Source organism: Pseudorca crassidens, chromosome 20 (genome assembly GCF_039906515.1).
Source record: "Pseudorca crassidens isolate mPseCra1 chromosome 20, mPseCra1.hap1, whole genome shotgun sequence".
Taxonomy (NCBI): Eukaryota; Metazoa; Chordata; class Mammalia; order Artiodactyla; family Delphinidae; genus Pseudorca; species Pseudorca crassidens.
The window spans coordinates 48,163,151-48,184,781 of record NC_090315.1 but is presented as its reverse complement, the minus strand read 5'-3'; the positions used below and the strand labels follow the sequence as shown (position 1 = coordinate 48,184,781).

The 21,631-nt window shown below is 40.3% G+C and overlaps 1 protein-coding gene across 3 annotated transcripts in view; it reads right to left on the bottom strand.

The window, feature by feature from the left end:
• Positions 1 to 21,415, bottom strand: part of PHLPP2 (PH domain and leucine rich repeat protein phosphatase 2) — a 73,019-nt gene extending 51,604 nt beyond the window's left edge. For 2 of the 3 annotated variants that reach the window (XM_067721260.1, XM_067721261.1), the window contains exons 1-3: positions 21,239 to 21,415; positions 13,522 to 13,796; positions 2,953 to 3,086 (exon numbers count right to left, since the gene is read on the bottom strand). In XM_067721260.1, the coding sequence (XP_067577361.1) occupies positions 2,953 to 3,086; positions 13,522 to 13,796; positions 21,239 to 21,337 (508 nt within the window). In that variant the 5' untranslated portion in view covers positions 21,338 to 21,415. Of the gene's footprint in view, positions 1 to 2,952; positions 3,087 to 10,104; positions 10,125 to 13,521; positions 13,797 to 21,238 lie in introns of those variants that run through there. The other variant, XM_067721262.1, reaches the window with a different exon arrangement.
• Between the last annotated feature and the right edge of the window lie 216 nt (positions 21,416 to 21,631).

Below are 21,631 nucleotides of genomic sequence, written 5' to 3'. Positions count from 1 at the left end.
CTCAATTCTAATAGAAAGTGGTGAAAACAATGGTGACTTATGAGGCTAGGTCATAAAAAACACTGAAGCCTGTGTGTTGTGTGTATGTATGTGTGTGTGTGTTATGTGTTTGTGTGCACATGCATGCATGCACTCATGTGCATGTGTGTTTCTCATCACTGGGGGCAGCTAGCTGCTACATCGTGAAGACGCTTAAGCAGCCCTAGAGAAGGGTTCACATAGCGAGCAACTGAGATCTCCTGCCAAAAACTGGTGAGAAACTGGGGCCTTCTACCAACAGCCACATGAGTGAGCCATGTTAGAAGTGAATCTTCCAGCCCCACTCAAGCCTTCAGATGACTGCAGCTTCAGCCAACATAATGAGTACTATCTCACTGAGACTCAACCCAAAACCATCCAGCTAATTCCTCCTAGATTTCTGACCCATACAAACTGTATGATATAATATCGGGACTTCCTTGGCAGTCCAGAGATTAAGACTCTGTGCTACCACTGCAGGGGGTGTGGGTTTGATCCCTGGTCAGAGAACTAAGAGCCCACACGCTGCGCATGGTGCGGCCAAAAAATAAAAATAAATTAAAAAATAAATATTTAATATCATTTTAAGTCACTAAATTTTTTTTTTAATTTTTATTTATTTTTTGGCTGAATTGGGTCTCCACTGCTGTGCGTGGGCTTTCTCTAGTTGCAGCAAGCAGGGCCTACTCTTCGTTGCGGTGCATGGGCTTCTCACTGAGGTGGCTTCTCTTGTTGCGAAGCATGGGCTCTAGGCGCATGGGCTTCAGTAGCTGCAGCATGTGGGCTCAGTAGTCGTGGCTCACGGACTCTAGAGCACAGTCTCAGTAGTTGTGGTGCACGGGCTTAGCCGCTCCGCAACATGTGGGATCTTCCCAGACCAGGGATCAAACCCGCGTCCCCTGCATTGGCAGGTGGATTCTTAACCACTGCGCCACCAGGGAAGTCCTAAGTCACTAAATTTTGAGGCAATTTGTTACACAGCCAACAGAAAATACCCTTATCTATCTATCTACCTACACACACATACATACTTTTTTTAACCTTTTATTTCTGGTGCCATATACATATATTGCCTATTTTCAAAAGTAACTAGCTTTAAAAACCTCTTTCTCAAATGTAATTTTCTCACTCAAATTATACTAGCTTCTCTGAATTAAAAGAGCTCACTTTTGGAAATGTTCTCTGTTAATGACTCCCCCCCACCCCCGCAAATATAGTAAGTACTAGGAACTGGTACTCTTTTTTTTTTTTTAATTTATTTATTTTTGGCTACGTTGGGCTTTGCTGCTGCTCATGGGCTTTCTCTAGTTGCGCGAGCGGGGGCTACTCTTCCTTGCGGTGTGCGGGCTTCTCCTTGCGGTGGCTTCTCTTGTTGCGGAGCACAGGCTCTAGGCATGTGGGCTGCAGCAGTTGTGGCTCACGGGCTCTAGAGCACAGCCTCAGTAGTTGCAGCGCACGGACTTAGCTGCTCCGCGGCATGTGGGATCTTCCCGGACCGTGTCCCCTGCACTGGCAGGTGGATTCTTAACCACTGTGCCACCAGGGAAGCCCTCCAAACTGGTACTCTTTTTGACTTTACTGGAAATATCCTCTTAAGGGAATATTAAGATCCTAGGCATGCTACAATTTATCAGGTGTTATTAATAAATTAATGCAATCATGCCAACTGTTGTGTTATAACTGACTTCAAATGCAATCTCACTGGTTATAAAGGAGCTCGCCAGCATCTCAAGGCTCAACTTTCATCCCAGAATGAAAACATGGAGTGAAGAACTTATGTGCAACCACATATAAAGAGCATGTTACTATCCAAGATTTATTATTATTTTTTAACCAAGCTTTACAGTAATAGATCGGTTGTGTTCCTCAAATTAGTCTTAAAAGATTTTCCTCAGATTTAACATCAACCTAGCAACTATTCTCCCTCCATGAACTAACAAAGGAGAAAAATGAATGGAAATAAAATAAAATGAAACCAACTTTTAAGGGACATGTCAGAAAATATTGTTGTGGTGAAAAATTATAAATAAAATCTTTTGTGAAGTGCATTTAATAAAACTGGCTTGTGACATGTGTCACAAGAGTTCAGATTAAATCAATAATTTGAGGAATGAGAGCAGGAAATCTTAGTAAATGGTTATGCCTACATACACTAATAACTTAGTTACTAGTTCAACTGTTTGATAAATGGGTCATATTAACTCAAAACTGTTAGGTGTTAAATAGCTCTGTTACTTACTAGCTGTATGACCTTGAACAAGTTAACTTCTCTGTCTCTGTAAAATGAGACAACAGTTCCTAGAGCATAAGGTGGCTATACTGAGTAAACTGGGTAATTCACAAGCATAAAAGCACACAGTAAGCACTCAAAAAATGGTACTCAGTAGTATTATTAGTTACTGATGTGTATTTGGAGAGTAATATTCAGAAATATTCTGACTTCCTTAAGGCTAACTTTATGACTAAAGTGATCAGATGAAAAATAGTCAATAGGGAAAAAATGCACCAAAAGAGAAGAGCACGTAAAATATCCAAGATTTAAAGCTTACGAAATCCAACAATATACACGTCTGATGTGTTCATCAAATGTTAAGTCATATATGATAATAACCACCTACTTTGCAACATTCTCGAACTATCCAGAAGTTCATGGACTTTATAAAGAACTTGAAAATATAACTGATACTAAAGCTATGATTTGATCAAGATGCTGGCAAAAGTACGTAACAATTCTGTAAGTCAGCAAAACACCAGAACAAAAAGAGCAAAAATAAAAAGGGAAGGCTGTTTTTGCTGTTGTTTTCTAACTACATTAGTAAATTGGCTTAAAAATGGCTTTGGATAAAATCTTTTTAAAAGGCTGAAGACAGACAGAGGTACAAATAAGCAATTAAAAGTCATTAATGTATACACACAGCCATGATAAATCCTTACCACCATAAAATCGAAGCATACAGCCAAGGTCAGGATTTGCCGCCTCCTCCTGTATGCGCACAGGGTCATCAAACCCCAGCCTGGACAAGTAATCATAAACAATCTGAAGAGGTCGTTCAGTAGGTTCCAGTCTCCTGCTTATACAATTCAAAAGAAAAATATTTGTTAAGTAATAAACACACTTCATTTGATTTTTAAAATCTTTTAATATGCTCTAGATTTTTACTTCTATATCAAGATTTTCTCTAATATCACATGATACAACTAATCTAAACAAGTGGTGCTCAAAGTTTTTGGTCTTGGGATCCCTCTATAGTTTTTGAGGCCCCCAAAGAGCTTTTGTTTACACGGGGTATATCTATTGACATTTACTGAATGAGAAACTAAACTTAAGAATTTCTAAATATTTAGTTATTCATTTTAAAATAACAACAATAAACACATTACATGTTAACAAATATTTTTTGAAAACTATATTTTCAGAATAAAATAAATTTAGTGAGAAGACTTGCATTATTTTATATTTTATAAATCTCTTTAACAGCTGGTTTAATAGAAGACAGCTAGATTCTCAGATATGTAGCCTCTAGAAAACTCCACTGTATACTTACAAGACTGAAAGTGAAAAAGAAATTAATACCTCATTATTATGAAAGAGTTTTGAGCTCATGCACCTCTTCAAAAAGTCTCAGAGACCCCCAGAGGGCCCTTTGAGAACCTCCGCTTCAAACTTAAAGGCATCGAATTGAAATTATGAGATATAAAAGATTGTACCTGGCCATAACTGATTTCACATAAGCTGCAACACAATTATAAATGGAGACTTTGGGTTGCTGACTATATCCTATATATTTCCTCTGGCTTCACAGATGATTTTTCCATAAAAACTAGGAATGAACTGCCCAGTAATTCCCCAGAAATCATTAGATTACATGGTTCTGACTGAAAGCTAGGTAAAACCAGAATGTTAGTAATCACTTGTGGCTTCTGGTGACACTGCATATTTTAAAATCACACAGACTTAAGGCAGCTCATTTACAATTCTTTTATCAGAAAGCAAAGAGTCATAAATACACCAGCTAAGAGCATGAGCTCCAAAAGTCAGACTGCCTGGGTTTGAGTCTCACTTCTGCCACTTATCAACTGCATGTATGCCCCTAGACAAGTTATTTAACCTCATTGTCTTAAATTCCTCATCAGTATAATGGGTAGTGCCTAACTCACAGAGTTGTTATTAGAAGTATTTATTTATTTGCTTACAAGAAGATATCACATAGCATACAAAGTGCTTAGCAAATTATTTGGCATGTAGTAGTGTTCAATAATGTACTGACATTATTCAAAAAAATTCTTAGGAATGGAATAAAATTTTAATTAGAATAAAAATAAAATGTCTCCCCTATCTGAAACAACAACCAAAAAACAAGTATAGGAAAGCCTGTATGTTTAAAAGATCTTGAAGAACATTATTCATATCCTAAAAGGATTCTGTTTAGAAAACTTAAGTCTTGTATTAATCAGAAGAAACATGATAAACCTTCCATCATGGCAAAAATATATGAAAGAACTCTGTGTTTTGTGGTTAAAAAACTAGAAAATACTGGTTGACAATATGCTTTAATTTAAAAAAACATGAAATGGGAATACTACAAAGTGCAATATAAACAACTGTAAAAATATGGTAATTTAGGAATGGAAATCATATTGATGAGTACAGAAAGTAAAAAATAAAAATAGGGACTTCCCTGGTGGTCCAGTGGCTAAGACTCCACGCTCCCAATGCAGGGGGCCAGGGTTCGATCCCTGGTCAGGGAACTAGATCCCTCATGCCGCAACTAAGACCCAACACAGCCAAATAAATAAACATTTTTTTAAAAATCTAAAATAAATAAATAAAAATAAAGTAAAACCACCTCCTGGCCCCTCCTGACTGTTCAGTTCTGACTTTCAGCTTCCATCAGCTCAGAACTACTACACGGGGAATGACCAAAGAACTAAAAGCCTACAAAGACCAATAAATATTGAATTTAATAGAAATGAAAAATAAACTTTTCAGAATAAAAATATCAGTTACAATTAATCTCTAGCCAAATAAAATAAAAATCCACAAAGGGCTGTGACAATTAGGCACCTTCCCAGTACAATGGTAGAATTCTTCTAAGAAGGATGCATTTTAAGAGAGACTTCTAATAAACTATATCCTGGACGGGTCAATTAGCCATGTAATAGGAAGACTGACTGAAGGATTAACTTGAAGACAAGGTGACCAAGGGCATAAAGAGCCCTCTCTACCTTCCAATGTCAAGAAGGATTAGACTTACTCTATCTAGATTGCTCCAAAGAATAGGACTAGGACCAAGGAGAAGTTGCACAGGTAGACTTGATTAAAAAATGAGGAAAAACCTTAATGATTAGAGAAGCCCAATAATGAAACACACTACCTCTCAAAATAGTTCACAGAGACCTAGAGAGCCCTCTGTCACGGACACTTTAGACGAGTCTCCTCTAAGAACCAAGTTGGGCCAGATGATCTTCAGCGTCTTTTAAAACTCAGGGCTCTTTCAGGTATTTAAGACACCTTGCTAATATAATACAAATTCTACGTGAACACTGCTATTATTTTTGGATACAGAGATCAATGTATTTAAATATAATTCCATATAATGATCACATATTCAAGACCAAGAAACATTATTAATACTTTCAGGCTAAAGCTCACTAACTCAATTTTCCTATTTCTCTCTGGAAAACCAGGAGAAATGGAAATATCCTAATTCTGACATATTTTACCTGATCAAATGTCCTGGTCTAAAAAGGCTCTGTAGATTTTGGAAAGCCTCTTTATATATTTCCACCTAAAGAAAGTATTCTCCCTGGTGGGATGGGGAAAAAAAAAATCAACAGAATCTCAACATCTGCTCTTATTAATTTAGCATAAATGAGCAAACAAGAAATAGTTCAAGAACTGCAAAAACAAGTAAAACGAGGGACTAATTCCATTTACTCATTAAACTCATCTGCTTAAGAGAGTAGAGTATGGGGGAGGGAAATGCTGTAATATGCTTACGGATCAATTTTGTGTTTCAAAGTTCCAAAAGTTTAACAGGCTGCTAATTAGCTGTGTGTTAAATCTCTCACAAATCAAAGAAAATATATATACTGCAAAACAGGTGTAGGAGAGAGTATGTTAGCAAAGAAAGGTTCCATTCAGCATTTGAAATACTTCCACTGCGGCTTTAAGAAGAGACAATATGACTATTGTTAACAGTTTTAGTTTGCTTCTAATGCTTCAAGGAGCTACAATAGTCCTTGTAAATCTGAATATATGTGGATATGGTTATTTTTCTCCAAACCAGCCAACCAATACAGTAATGCTATCAACAGTGTTTGCAGCTCTTAGCCAATCTGAACAGCGCCCACAGTTAAGTTAGAGGTAAGAGAAGAGTACATTTCATTCCAGGTATCATTTCACAAGAATTCTAGTTAATAGTGGGAGGCAAAAGTATACATTCTTTTTCTTTTTTTTTTGGTACGCGGGCCTCTCACTGTTGTGGCCTCTCCCTTTGCGGAGCACAGGCTCCGGATGCGCAGGCTCAGCGGCCATGACTCACGGGCCCAGCCGCTCCGCGGCATGTGGGATCTTCCTGGACCAGGGCACGAACCCAGGTCCCCTGCATCGGCAGGCGGACTCTCAACCACTGCACCACCAGGGAAGCCCAAAAGTATACATTATTAAAACCCAACATATTGTATCCAAGACCCTAACAAAGCAGAGCAGCATTCTCTACATCAAAGTCAGGTTAAAACTCAATCTCTGGCCATCTATAAAGGTAAAATCTGCAAAATTTGAAGACCGACAACACAGATCATGATACAGACAACAAGGATACTTCGATGAATGTTTACCCCATACCTGACACTATGCTGGGAAGTATCTCACATTTTACAAAACTAGGAAATAAGAAAAATGAGGTTCAGAGAGTCACACAATTAGTACATATGGCATCAGGGTTTGAACCTGTGTCGGTTTCCTTACAAAGCCTAGCCTCCTTTAGGGAAACAATATTATTTTCTAAATGTAGATTAAAAATGTATGCAGAAGAGAGCTCAAAGCACTTCATATGTTAACTTACATCAAGAAACATAAAAAGTTATGTTTTAAAATTACTGTACGTCATTAGTCTAATACATCATCGTTTGAAAGATAGACTATTTTTATGCATCATTGTTGTATGAGAGTCTTTCTAGCCTTTGTGGTCCCTGGTTCCTGTGGGGTAGATTCTAAATCCTCAGAGTTTCATGAGTAATGGGAGTGTCTTAGTTATTCATGAGCCCCTTGGATAACCCCTAGGTTTATGCTAAGAAATGAGCTGACTCAGGATGGGGGCTGGTCACCAGAAAGACCAACCACGTGAAGACAGGGCTGGGGCTTGGAGTGAGCCCGACCTTGGGAGAGGGGAGGGCTGGAGATTTGAGTTCAAGCACCTACCTGATCAATGATTAAATCGGTCAAGCCTACGCTATAATACCTCAATAAAAACTCTGTACTGAAGCTTCCCGATGGATGAACACACTAATGTGCTGGGAGGGTAACAAGGATGCTCCCAGACCTCGCCCTATGTGTGTCTTCATTTTGCTGGTCCTGATTTGTATCCTTTATACGAAAATTGTAATCTTAAATACTGCTTTCTTGTGTTCTGTGAGATATTCTAGTGAATTATTGAACCTGAAGGGGTCATGGGAGCCCCCTAAATTTTTATCCAGTTGGCCTGAAGTGCAACCAGAGTGTAAAGTCAGGGTGGTCTTGTTGGAGACCAGGCCCTTTAAATTGTTTGTTTGTTTGTTTAATTTTTATTTTATATTGGAGTATAGCTGATTAACAACGTTGTGTTAGTCTCAGGTGTAATGTCCTTTAACTTGTGAAGGAAGTTTGTGCAGACTCTGCGTGGTTAGTGTCAGAACTGTACTGCAGTAAACCAGATGGCATTGTAACAACCATTAAGAAAGAAAAAACACTGCCAGTTAGACTATGACCTACCAACAACTGTAAGATACACACTGATTTTAGAAGTATTAAAATGTAAAAACAAAACAAAGTTTTAATAAAAACAAATTACTTAATGTGTAACACATTCTTTTAAAGCTTTAAAATACTACAGAAATATGAAACACAAAACAAAAATAATCCTTTTCCTTCCTCAGGGTTAATCAGCTCAGTATGTATCCTGAAACAGGACTTTTCATTCCACTTTTACAATATCAAAATATGGTAAAACAAAACTATAGTGACTTGTTAAGAGGTCACCCAGCAAGTCAGTGATAGTAAAGGAATTAGAACTCAGGATCCCAAATCCTGAGGGCATAATTTTCTGTTAGATATATTTTATCTGTTCTTAGCTTATCTTAAAAGATAGTGTATCAACCACAGAAATCTTAGTCATTTTGATGACTGAAAATAAAAGTAAAGATATGACCATGAGCCAAAGGGCACTTCATTTTGTTACATGTGATATTTTTACAACTTTTCAAAGAGAAGGCAATGACTACACTAAGCTTCACTACTGAGTCATCTGTCACTTTTAACAGTCCAATAAAACAGACAGACCAAATAGTATCATGTAAAGGGCACTGGACTGGGAGACAGGATACTTGTGTTCCAACTAGAGCACTAGCACCAGGCAGCTGCAGGAATGTGCTTTGGACCTGACCTCTCCAGGCCTCTGTTTCACATCCATAAAACGAAAGAAAATGGTTTCAGTGATTCCCATGGGGAAGTTACTGGCCTTTTAGGTAGGACAATTCTTTGCTGTACAAGATGGTCCCACACATTGAGGACATTAAGGCTCCCTGTCCCGAATGCTGACCCTAGATGCTGGTAACCCTCCCCTGTAGCTGTGATAACCAAAAGCCCTGCCCCCACACGTATTTCCGGATGGAAAGGGCAGTGGATGGTGAGGCTGGTAGGTTGGGTTCATTTTACTAGTAGGCAGCAGTCTCCAGCCTTTTTGGCACCAGGGGCCGGTTTCGTGAAAGACAATTTTTCTACGGACCGGTGGCAGGGAGGCTGGTGGGGGGCAGCGGGAGGGGGTTCAGGCGGTAATGTGAGCAATGGGGAGCAGCAGATGAAGCTTCACTCACTCACTGCTTACCTCCTGCTGTGTGGCCCAGTGCCAGGGGTTGGAGACCCCTGCTAGTAGGCATCTCTCTTAGGTTCCTTCAAGTGCTAAAATTCTATAAACTAGTAATCCCTCTGTTAAATTCAAGTGACAAGTCCATGATTAAAAAAGAGTAAGGAAAGAAGGAAATCATGGATGATTTAGGAAAGACATGGGGTAATTTTAGTGCCAGTAATCCCATTTCTAGGACCTAGTTCACGGAGATCAACAATGTAAAGAGTCATGGGCAAAGGTTTAGTCATCACACTACTTCTAAGGGTTGAGTGACTTGAAACAACCCAAACAGGTAACACTTATTGAGCACTTACTAGGTCCAGGCATCATTTTAAGAAGTTTACTTCCTTGCTCCTCAAAGTGTAGCACATCACTTAGGAGCTTAATAGAAATATAGACCCATAGGCCCCACCCCAGAGCCACTGAATCAGAATCTGCATTTTAACAAGCTCCCCAGCTGGACATTCGAGTTTAAGAAGCGTTACAAGTATTAATTCACTTAATCTTCATAACATGTATAATCTATTTAATCCTCGTGATAACTCTATAATGTAGATATCATCATCCTCCATTGTACAGATTAGTAAACTGAGGACAAAGCGTTAGGCAACTTGCATAGTAACACAGCCAATTTGAACACACACACTCTCAATCCAGAATCCAAGCTCTACACCATTACTGCACATAATTTCTCAAATTTTAAACAAGTTATAGTATATGCATAAAATAGAATATTCTGTAGTTATTAAAACTGCTATCTAAGGAATTTTTAATGACACAAGGAAATTAATTGAAGTAAGCAGTAAATAAAATTGAATATATGGTGTGGGTCCAAATACGTAATTTAAAAAAATTACACACACACACACTCATTTTGAAAAAGATCTGGAAAAAAAAATGTCAGCATGGCGGGGGAAGGGGGAGGTAATATATGGAATCTGGTGTCAGAATGCCAGAGTTCAAATTCCAGCTCTACACTTACCAGCCAAGTGATTCTAGGTGAGATGATTAACTCTTTTAAGACTCATTTTCCTCATCTATAAAATAGGGAAAGTATTTACCTCACAAGATTGTTATGAGGATTAAGTGAGATAATCTACAAAAAGCATAAGCAATGAAAATTATTTCTTTATACTTTTTCATTTTTCCAAAATTTCTACAATGAATATAAATCACACTTCATTAAGCAGCAAAAAATGTTATTAAAAAAAGATATTGTGTTAGACTGTCAACTATCTTATGAAGAGCTATTACAAAGAAAGTACCTATTCTTCTGATGCGATAAACGTAAGACTGAACTCAAGCAATTAACCGTTGAGTAAGAGGTCTAAAAAAGATCTTTAAACAATTATGATTAAATAGTGAAACTGAGCAAGGCACACTGTGCCAGTTCCCCTCCGGGAGGGCCTTTACTCGGAAGGAAGTCCACCATCTATCATGAATGATGTCAACATTCCAACTGCTTGGCAGTACCTGCCTGGCCTTGAACAAGTTACTGGACCTCTCGAAGAGCCTCAATTTTCCTCATTGGAAAGGAATAACCCTACCTCTCTTAGAGTTACTGTGAGGATTTAATGAGAAAATGTGCGTAAAGCAGTAAGCGCGTTAACTAGCAAAAGAAAGCACTTAATGTTAGCTAAAATATATCATCATCATTTCTTTGGCTGGCTGAGGCTTCTTGAGCTCCTATTCCAGCGATGAGAATATATTCGGATCTCAAATAATGTATGATCGCACTTCTATGTGGAATCTAAAAACACAACAAACTAGTGAATGTAGCAAAAAAGAAGCAGCCTTGCAAATATAGAGAACAAACTAGGGGCTACCATGGGGGGTGGAGGAGCAACACAGCCGGGGCGGGGGGCAGGGGGGGTGGAGGCGGTAGTGGGAGGCACAAACTACTGGGTGTCAGACAGGCTACAAGGATGTAGTGTACAGCACAGGGGATACAGCCAATATTTTATAATAACTGCAAATGGAGTGTAACCTTTAAAAATTGTACAAATTTTTTTAAATTTTTTAAAAAAGAAAATATATTCATATCTTCAAACCACAGTTCAACAGTGTTTTCATTATTTTATAATCAATTATGTTTTCAAAGAGCTATTTCATTAGAAATTATCAAGGCTACAGGACTAAAAAGAGACAAACTCTCCATTTTAAGTACAGTTTAGATTCACTAAAGTAAATTGTATCACATTTGGATTCTTAGCTACACAACTAGTAGTAGCAAGCCAATTCAAGTGGGGTTTTCTCCACTTTTCTAGTATTTTTGTGTATACACACATTAGTATACAGATGAGTAATAAGTCTTAGGTTTAAATACTTGAACTCCGTCAATCACTACCAGCTATAATGTAGGTCAAGGCTTTCCACCTGATAAAATTAGATCGGAATCAGTGTTAAGATTTAGAAAAGCCTAAGGGTCACCCAGTCTGATCCTTTCGTTTTACAAATGGATTTAGGAAATGTAGTTAACTGGTGAACAAGGAAAACATTCAAGTGCTAGTCTACTTTTTCAGGAATTAGTCCAAATCCTAAAGGAAAATAATAATAAACCCCAGTTTAGACTTTAAAATGATATCAATGTTTAGCTCAGCTAAAGGTGTTACTATCATTGCCACATTTTTAGGTGTAAGTGGGTGCCTCCTTTCTCACTTTCAACAGTACTGAATCCACAGTTTTGAATTCTGTTTTGAGACATTTATTTATTACAGGGAAAGGGAAGGAGAGAAAGTCAATGGTCAGGCACTTAAGGAGCTCTTATTTGAGGTCTAACTCAAAGAACTAATAGTTTTTTTTAAAAAGCTGAATCAGGGCTTCCCTGGTGGCGCAGTGGTTGAGAGTCCGCCTGCCGATGCAGGGGACACGGGTTCGTGCCCCGGTCCGGGAAGATCCCACATGCCGCAGAATGGCTAGGCCGGTGAGCCATGGCCGCTGAGCCTGCGCGTCCGGAGCCTGTGCTCCGCGACGGGAGAGGCCACAATAGTGAGAGACCCGCGTACAACAAAAAAAAAATTAAAAAAAAGATTTTAAAGAAATTAAACCTATGAAAATATGCTCAACCTAACTCATTAATATAAATGAAAATTAAAACAAAATAACAAAATTCCTATCAGATTTGCAAAAATCTAAGTCATCAGCCTTGAAAAAAGAGTTGTCCTTGGAATGCTGAATTTATGATTCTCTAAAAACTGTTGACAATCATTTCTATTCACAATCAAGTATGTGCTCGTGCATGAGGATGTGTCTGTATATGTAAAATTTAACGTATTCTGGAGAAAGTAAGGGGGAAATAGGTATACTTTGATATTATTCATCGAAGTATAAGTTCTATGAAGAGGAATTTGACAAAATCTCTCAAAATTAAACATGCACATACCCTTTGAGCCAGCAATTCCACTTCTAGGACTTTACCCTACAGATGACTTCCACATGGGAGAAATATCACAGGTACAAGGATATTCACTGCAACAGTACTTGTAGTAAAAAAACTGGTAACAACTTACATGTCCATTAATAGGAGACTAGCTAAAATTGTGGTAGATTCATAAAATGAAATACTATTTAGCCATTAAATAAAAGAAAATTATATAAACATTAATATGGAAAGATTTCTAAGAGATATTAAGTTGACATGTTGCATGTAGCACCATTAGTTTTAAAATTTATATACAAATAATGACACATACTCATGCATGACCATAGGTACTTCTCATTCTATTTCCTTTTATACATTTCTATTTCATTCTGTTTATATGTATTGCTTAAAAACTTTAAAAATATTTATTTTGGGCTTCCCTGGCTGCGCAGTGGTTAAGAATCTGCCTGCCAATGCAGGGGACACAGGTTCGTGCCCTGGTCCGGGAGGATCCCACAGGCCACAGAGCAACTAAGCCCGCAAGCCACAGCTACTGAGCCTGTGCTCTAGAGCCTGTGAGCCACAACTACTGAAGCCTGTGCGCCTACAGCCCGTGCTCCACAACAAGAGAAGCCACCACAATGAGAAGCCCGGGTACCGCAACGAAGAGTAGCCCCCACTCACCGCAACTAGAGAAAAGCCCGCGCACAGCAACAAAGACCCCAATGCAGCCAAAAATAAATAAATTTAATTTTTTAAAAATCTTTTAAAAAAAATTTATTTTAAATTTAGATATCCGACCTATGATATAATCCAAATGAAGTAATTATCAATTTTTCCTTCCTTTTCCTTTAAAAACTGACAGTTTTTAAATTCAAGAATCCTAAGTCAGCATTCCAGGGAGAAATCTTTTTTCAAGCCTAGTGACCCCATAACCATCATCAGCTCCAGCACGAATGAGGTCCTAAAGCCCACTTCCAAGCAGAAACACATGTGACTTATACTGCAGGAGAATTAGTGGTAAAACTCTGACCTCACCTGACCAGGTCTCCATGAAGCTGCAAATAAAGACGTTCCCTTCCCTCTCCAGCACAAATTTCTGACGCTGGCGTGTCTACTGTGCAAAGGACAAGATGTAAGTCGGAGGAGGAGGCAGTGGCAGAGGCGCTGGCTGCAGCGGCCGTGGCGGTGTCTGCTCCGTACAGGTAAACACAGCCTCTCTTCACATCTTCTCGCAGCCAGTCTCTCTCTCGAGAACCAAACCTACTTCTCCTATTCAGACAATGTCTGCTCCCATTGCGTTTCATAGTTCTCTAAAAACGTCAGGAAAAAGAAATCATTAGCTCAAATGTCTGACTGAATTAGACACATTCAGTCTTCAGCCCACCTTTCCACTCCGTAGTCACCAATACTTGACTCAGTACCGCCTCCTCTCACAGAGCCTTCTGCACCTGCCATGCCCAGCCCTAAACTGAAAATTTTCATTCTCTTTACTGCTAGCTGTTCATGTCTCTGTCCATCATCTTTTTTTTTTTTCTACTTTTACTTTTTTATTTTTGGCCACGTCAGGTCTTAGTGGCGGCACACGGGAACTTCATTGTGGTGTGCGGGTTTTCTTTCTCTAATTGTGGCGCACAGGCTCCAGGGCATGTGGGTTCTGTAGTTTGAGGCGCATGGGCTTAGTTGCCTCGTGGCATGTGGGATCTTAATTCCCCAACCAGGGATCGAAACCCATGTCCCCTGCATTGGAAGGCCGATTCTTTACCACTGGACCACCAGGAAAGTCCCTGTCAGTCATCTTCTGATCTTTTTTTTTCTTTATGTTTTCATAAAAATGTCAAGAACAGTAGTGTACCTACTACCTAATTTTCACAAGCTTTAATATTTTGCCATATTTAGTTCAGATCATTATTCTAAAGAACATATATATGATATATCCTTACATATATAGCTAAAGCCACCTACTACCTAAAAAAATCCCATTCACCTCCCTCTCTCCCCAGAAATAAACACTCTACTATAGTGTTTATCATCCCATGCATTTTTTTTAATTTCTGATTTTTATTGATTGATTGGTTGATTGATTTTTGGCTGCGTTGGGTCTGTGTTGCTGCGCATGGGCCTTCTCTAGTTGTGGCGAGCGGGGGCCACTCTTCGTTGTGGTACACGGGCTTCTCATCGTGGTGGCTTCTCTTGTTGCAGAGCACGGGCTCTAGGTGCGTGGGCTTCAGTAGTTGTGGCATGTGGGCTCAGTAGTTGTGGCTCACGGGCTTAGATGCTCCATGGCATGTGGGATCTTCCCAGACCAGGGCTCAAACCCGTGTCCCCTGCATTGGAAGGCGGATTCTTAACCACTGTGCCACCAGGGAAGTCCTCCCATGCATTTTTTATGTTTGCCATATAAGTATATATCTATAAACTCTATATAGTATTGTTTTACATGATTTAAAACTTTATCTAAAACCTAACATACTTATGTTTCACCCTGCAATTTTTTTTGTTTGATTCAACATTGGTTTAGAGATGTATCTATGATTAATACACCCTGCTCATTCTCTTGAATAACATTCTATTATACAAATACACTGAAATTTATCCATTCTCCTGCTGAGGGCATTTAGTTTGTTTCTAATTTTTCAGTGTCGGAAACAATGCTGCAATAAACATTTCTGTATGTCTCCATATGCAAACTGAAAGTTCCTCTAGGGTCCTAGTCCTCTGCCTCATATCCCAAATAAGGAACTACAGAATCACCACAATGCTGCACAAATATTCTTTCCATTATCCTCATGTTTCAAAAGAAAAATTACTGTTGCATTTGATAACTTAGGTATGCATATACATTGTGAAGTCACATTATCTCAGAGCAAAAACAACTGCTACAGCAATATAACAAGTTTCTAAAGATCAATATTTACCTGCTCTATTTTTTTTAAATGGGCCATTTCTATTCCCATTAATAAAAAACTAATTTCCACACACAATTACACTGACCCACCTTTCTAGGGCCACTCCCCACTGTATGTCACTCTGTTTGTCATATCCAACTCCCCGAACACACCAACTATTCCACAGTTCTGTGACTTGCCTGAAATGTCCTTCTCCATCTTCTCCATCTGAGTAGTTATTCTTCAAAATTACTCAAACGTCACCCTCTCTGTGGAGCTTTCCACGTCTCCCATCCCTGCTTTCTCCTACTAATTAAAAAGAATTAATAACTCTACACTCTCCTCCACAGAACTTCTTCACCTTAAACATACTTCCATTCCCATGTAAATCACAATGAGTTTTTAATTATTTATTTGGTATTTCTTCTTCTCTTATACACTGAGAACCTATTACAGTACCTTAGCACCTGGGTGGCCCAGAGATGCATGCAGAACTCAGTGATGTCACAGACATTTATTCCCAGTCTGTACTTTAGCCTAATTAGCTTTAGCAAGAAGTTGAACAAACTTGGGGAAAAAATCTCCATTTTTATAGGAAACCCTATCACCTTTCCTCTGTATCAGCCACAAAGTAAATAAAATACTTTTGCTACTATTCCTCATTGGAAAACAGAAGTATCTATAAATAAAGCAAATATTATTTTTGTAATTACTGAGATTAAATATTTGAGGATAACTGTAGCGCCTAAAATTAAATCTCTGAAGATGATAAAGAAAGGGGAAGGAAAAGTTAGAAGGTATTCCCCACATGGAGAAAAAGAAAAACAAGAAATCAAGAATGGCTTCGTTGTTTAAATTTATGATAATAGGTGAATCGATCATTTTACAGATCTTAGGGATTTAAGTACAGCTAATCAAAACCATGAGGATTATTACTGATTCTAACTTTAGATAAATAGGATAAACCCCTGCTACAAGTGGGAACTAGGCGTCTTTCTTCTCACAAAGAGCATTTTCTCAAAGCTGAACATCTCAGAATTAACAAAGGGCTTTTGAGCACATATTTTATAAACACAGGGACCATCATATTTGCACCACTAAATAATCTTAACCACTGCATAATTAGACAGTCATTTTAAATATTCCTTATTTTTTAATCTTTGGTAAAGGTCAACTGAACCATCTGAAAACAGTATTCTATACAGTGCAGTAACATTTATACAAGGAAGCTCTGCATGCTGCACTCAGTGGAGAGAAATTTTGCTCACTGCTATTAAGAGAGGGCCAGTGGACACCACTCCACACATCCACCGAAAAGCTTCTTTAAAAAAACTTTTTAAGGTCAAATAATATCCCACTAACCTTATCAATCTTAGAAAAGTCAAGGCAGACCCCAGGAAGTATTACATTAGTTCATCCATGATTCTTCTTCTGTGAGGATTTTTAACAGTCATTTTTTAATGTGTATATCTATTTCCTATACATACATAGGGCTTCCCAGGTGGCGCAGTGGTTGAGAGTCCGTCTGCCGATGCAGGGGACACGGGTTCGTGCCCCGGTCCGGGAAGATCCCACATGCCGTGGAGCGGCTGGGCCCGTGAGCCATGGCCGCGGAGCCTGTGCTCCGAAACAGAAGAGGCCACAGCAGTGAGAGGCCCACGTACCGCAAAAAAAAAAAAAAAAAAAAAAAGACTATACATAAAGTTTTAAGAACTTTTACACTGTTGAAACCCATGTGTTGTTGGTCAAAGAATGTATCTCCTGTTTATATGATATATTCCACCCCATGAAAATAAACTGCTGAGTTAGAACTTCAGTAGATATCATTCTCTTAAACCTGTTCAATGGGCATTTAACGGCCTAGATACCAAACAAGCATAGCCTTCTGGTAACAATCTAGATGGACTGTTTAGCTATCATTAGTTACTGCTGAATTATCTAGTGCTTCCTTCTCCACTGCCTAAACCATCAGGTAAATGTTGGAAAGGTCACTTCTGTCCTCTGAGATGCTTGCAGCTTTTAGAATCACTATTCCACTGGAAATGCTAGATGGAGAACACTTTATTTCCTCCCTTTACTCATTTATATAAGAACTATTGACAAGTTTCTCTAAAAGGGAACATAACTATAATCACCCTCACATCAAACAAGTGTATAAAGAGCACATTTAAGACTTAAAGGTATTTCTAGAAAGCCGAAATCTTCAGAGTAAGCCATGATTTAAGTACCCACTTCAGTTTTACACTTTAAACCCTCTAAAAATGAGGGCTCTGATCAGTTCAAAGGTGATAAACTATTAAACACCCAATGAACTAACTCTAAGGTATGCATGGTAGAACAGGATCTACTGAAGTAACTCTTCATACTTAGTGAGTTCTACTAGACTGTGAAATATCCTGAAGTAGGAGATATGTTTCTGCATTCAAAACTGTAGAATATGGGCTCATCTCTAGGAATATACATGCTAAGGAATATTTTGGAAGGGGTGGATGAGATAAAGAGGGGAAGAATATTTCACTTCATTAAAATCTTTTTGGTAGTAATTGATTTTAAAAGCCATACAAACACGTTATTTTGATAAAAACCTGAAACTATTATTGAAAAAACGCATCTCACAGAATCCACTGACTAGATTAATTATAACTTCATTTCTTCTACAGAGTAAAAAAAAAAAGAAAAAAAAACCTCTCCAAATTTCCAAACATCTGGAAATTTCTGCTTCAAGGATACTCCTAATAATCTTAAAGAGTATTAAAAATCTCATACTTATATTCCAACTACAGTTATAAAGGACTATATTCTAAATAGCAATTTGCTGTGGAGAATAGGGAACCCTCTTGCACTGTTGGTGAGAATGTAAATTGATACAGCCAGTATGGAGGTTCCTTAAAAAACTAAAAATAGAACTACCATACGACCCAGCAATCCCATTACTGGGCATATACCCTGAGAAAACCATAATTCGAAAAGAGTCATGTACCAAAATGTTCATTGCAGCTCTACTTACAATAGCCAGGACATGGAAGCAACCTAAGTGTCCATCAACAGATGAATGGATAAAGAAGATGTGGCACATACATATACAATGGAATATTACTCAGCCATAAAAAGGAACAAAACTGAGTTATTTGTAGTGAGGTGGATGGACCTAGAGACTGTCATACAGAGTGAAGTAAGTCAGAAAGAGAAAAACAAATACCATATGCTAACACATATATATGGAATCTAAAAAAAAAAAAAGAAAATGGTCAGAAGAACCTAGGGGCAAGACGGGAATAAAGATGCAGACCTACTAGAGAATGGACTTGAGGATACGGGGAGGGGAAAGGGTAAGCTGGGACAAAGTGAGAGAGTGGCACGGACATATATACACTACCAAACGTAAAATAGCTAGCTAGTGGGGAGCAACCACATAGCACAGGGAGATCAGCTCGGGGCTTTGTGACCACCTAGAGGGGTGGGATAGGGAGGGTGGGAGGGAGGGAGATGCAAGAGGGAAGAGATATGGGGACATATGTATAACTGATTCACTTTGTTATAAAGCAGAAACTGACACACCATTGTAAAGCAATTATACTCTAACAAAGATGTTTAAATAAATAAATAAATAGCAATTTGCTAAATAAATCTGGGGGCAGATTTTGAATCAAATTTTCCAGTAGGCTATACGGTGGACCTAGATCTAATCTGGCTAAAGTTACACCAGTTTAGCTATATTAGCCTTTTTATGATGATCTATACTCTTTGACAATAATGATGTTCATGATCTGGTATTAAGTATAGAAGAGTTACAAAAAAGAATGGTAAGCCTTTTTAAAAGGGTTTTCAGAAAAGAACATGTAGGAAACTATGGCTTTCTTCCCGATTCTGAAAGTCTTCTACTTACATATTCCTTTCCAGTTTCACCTGACACAAAATTCAACCACTCAGCTACTGAAGGGAACTTCTGTCTGTAGAACACACCGCACCTATTCTTCACAGCCGATCCCATTTATTTGCAAGGATGCAAAGGTCTAAGACACTGTGAGCCTCCCACATCACCAGCTCAGCACTATAATCAAGATTAATTTCTGGACTCTTTCTAATGGTCCCCAGATTGGAAACCCACGGAACCAGTGGTAGGTTGGACCACTTCCTGGAAGTGCAGGAAGGTCGAACCCTTCAAAAAAGATCCTCATTTCTCAATTCCTTCCCTCCCACAACTCACTCTCTCTCCACCAAAAAATAGTTGTAAAAATAGCCAAGGCTGTTTACCTTCTAGGCCAGAGGGCATTACCTATCTCTCAGACCTGCCCTTTCCTGATAAGCCAGGCCAGCAGAACTTTTTTAAGTTCATTCACAATTTACATTTTTGTGACCTTACAGTTTTAAGTAAATATCCAAAAGCCTTTGAGTAATTATATTTAATTAAAATATAATTTTGATATAAATTATATTTAATATAATGTGATTATATTTAATATAAAACATGATTAAAGTAAATATGTATAAGGTCTATGCAGAAGTGGAGATAAACTATGAAAAGTTATTTCTTTAAGTTGCTGCATTAAGACTGGGAGGTAGCAGCAGAAAAAAAGTTTTATATTTTAGAGTTCTAATTTATGTTGTTTCATGGATTCACCAGATGCTTCAAATCTATTATTTTTTTCCAATGTTGTTGTTTCTTTGTGATGCCCTACGTATAATCTTAGTAGCGAGTATACAGTCGCACCCTCAATCCCAAAGAACAACTATTACTTAATGAATTTTTAAACATTATGTATTTTCATTGTTTTGCAAAGTAGTTTTGAAACACGTCAAATTTAAATTTTCTTTTCTCTCTTCCTTTTCTCTGGCAAGTTTTAAAGCCTGCTGATTCCTCTTCTAGAACTTTAGAAGGAATTCCACTCCATCTCCAGGACACCTAGTTTACATATCTGACCTACAGAAAAATTTCTCTCCAACTATTTCGAAGGCTAGTAGAAAACTCCATCCAGTGTGTCTCCCACAACCCCTCCTTTTAACCACCTTCACTGTCCCCTTCCCACCCTACAATTCCTGTGCATTTTAACTTCTTGTCATCACCTTCAAGACTCCACTCCCCCCCTTGCCTGCATCTGCCTTCACTCCTCCTACTCCCCCCCAATTCCTGCCAAAAGCCCCGTTAGCTGCCTGTTGCATAACTGCTCCCCCGTCACCGTCTCTCTGGATTGTCAGCCCCACTCCCGCCAGCAGGAATGCCCCTTTTTGTCCAACCCCTCCTCCCTTCTGCAACACGCCCAGCGATTCCCCGAGATTAAGCTCCTCCGGGGATTCTCACTCCAGGCCCGCGCTCCGGAGCGAGAAGCGGGTCTTAACTTCGGTGGTAAGCTCCGAGGGCAGAGGCGGCCCACTCCAGCCGGCGCAGCCCCAGCACACCGCAGCGTCCGGCCAATCACCGCCGCCATCCTCCCGCTGGGGTGATGTCTTCAGGTGTCCGAGGAGAAAGCCCTGCGTACTATAAGCTCCGCTGTCGGGCCAGGAGCCGCCGGCCTTGGGGCCCCGTGCGCAACCGGGGGAGGCAGAGACGGGCCCCGGGGTCCCAAAGGAGCCGAGTGGCGGCGGCGACCGGGTGGACGCCGGCCCCAAGGCGTGGGCCTGCGAGGCGGGTGGCACGCGGCCAGGGATGGGCAGCGGTGGGGACGGAGGCGGCCGCGGCCTCGGCGGGGGCCAGCTGCAGAGGCCTCCGCGGGTGCCGCGGCCCCTCCAGCCGGGTTCTGGGAGCGACTGAGCCGCAAGGCTGACTGACCGACGCGAGGTGGGGGTCGCCGGCTGCCTCGGCCACCGCGCGGGGTAGGGGCGGCCTCTGCCCGCTTTCGCTCCCTCCCCAACCCGCCCGCCCACCTCACCTTCAGGACTCGGATCCCGCCCGGCCGGCGGCTCGCGGGCGCTTCGGGCGGCTCCGGCGGTTCGAGCGGGCCCGCGGGGCCCAGCTCCACCTCCCCCATCTGCGGCTGGTGGAGGCTGCACAGGGACGCCCGGCCGGCGCTACGCCGCACGGAGCCTCGGCGGCGAGCGCGAACAGCCTGCGGCCCCGCCCCCCGCAGTCCGCCGGCCCCGCCCCCTGCCGCCCTGCCCGCCCTGCCGGCCCTGCCACCCGCCGCCCCGCCGGCCCCGCCCCACCCGCAGCCGTTTCGGCCCTGCGTAGCCGCGGGCCCGGTGCGTCCTGGGCGCTGCGAGCCGCAAGCCGCTGGGCGGGCTGCCGGGGACCTCGCGGGCGGAGCCCGGCGCCACCGCAGGGC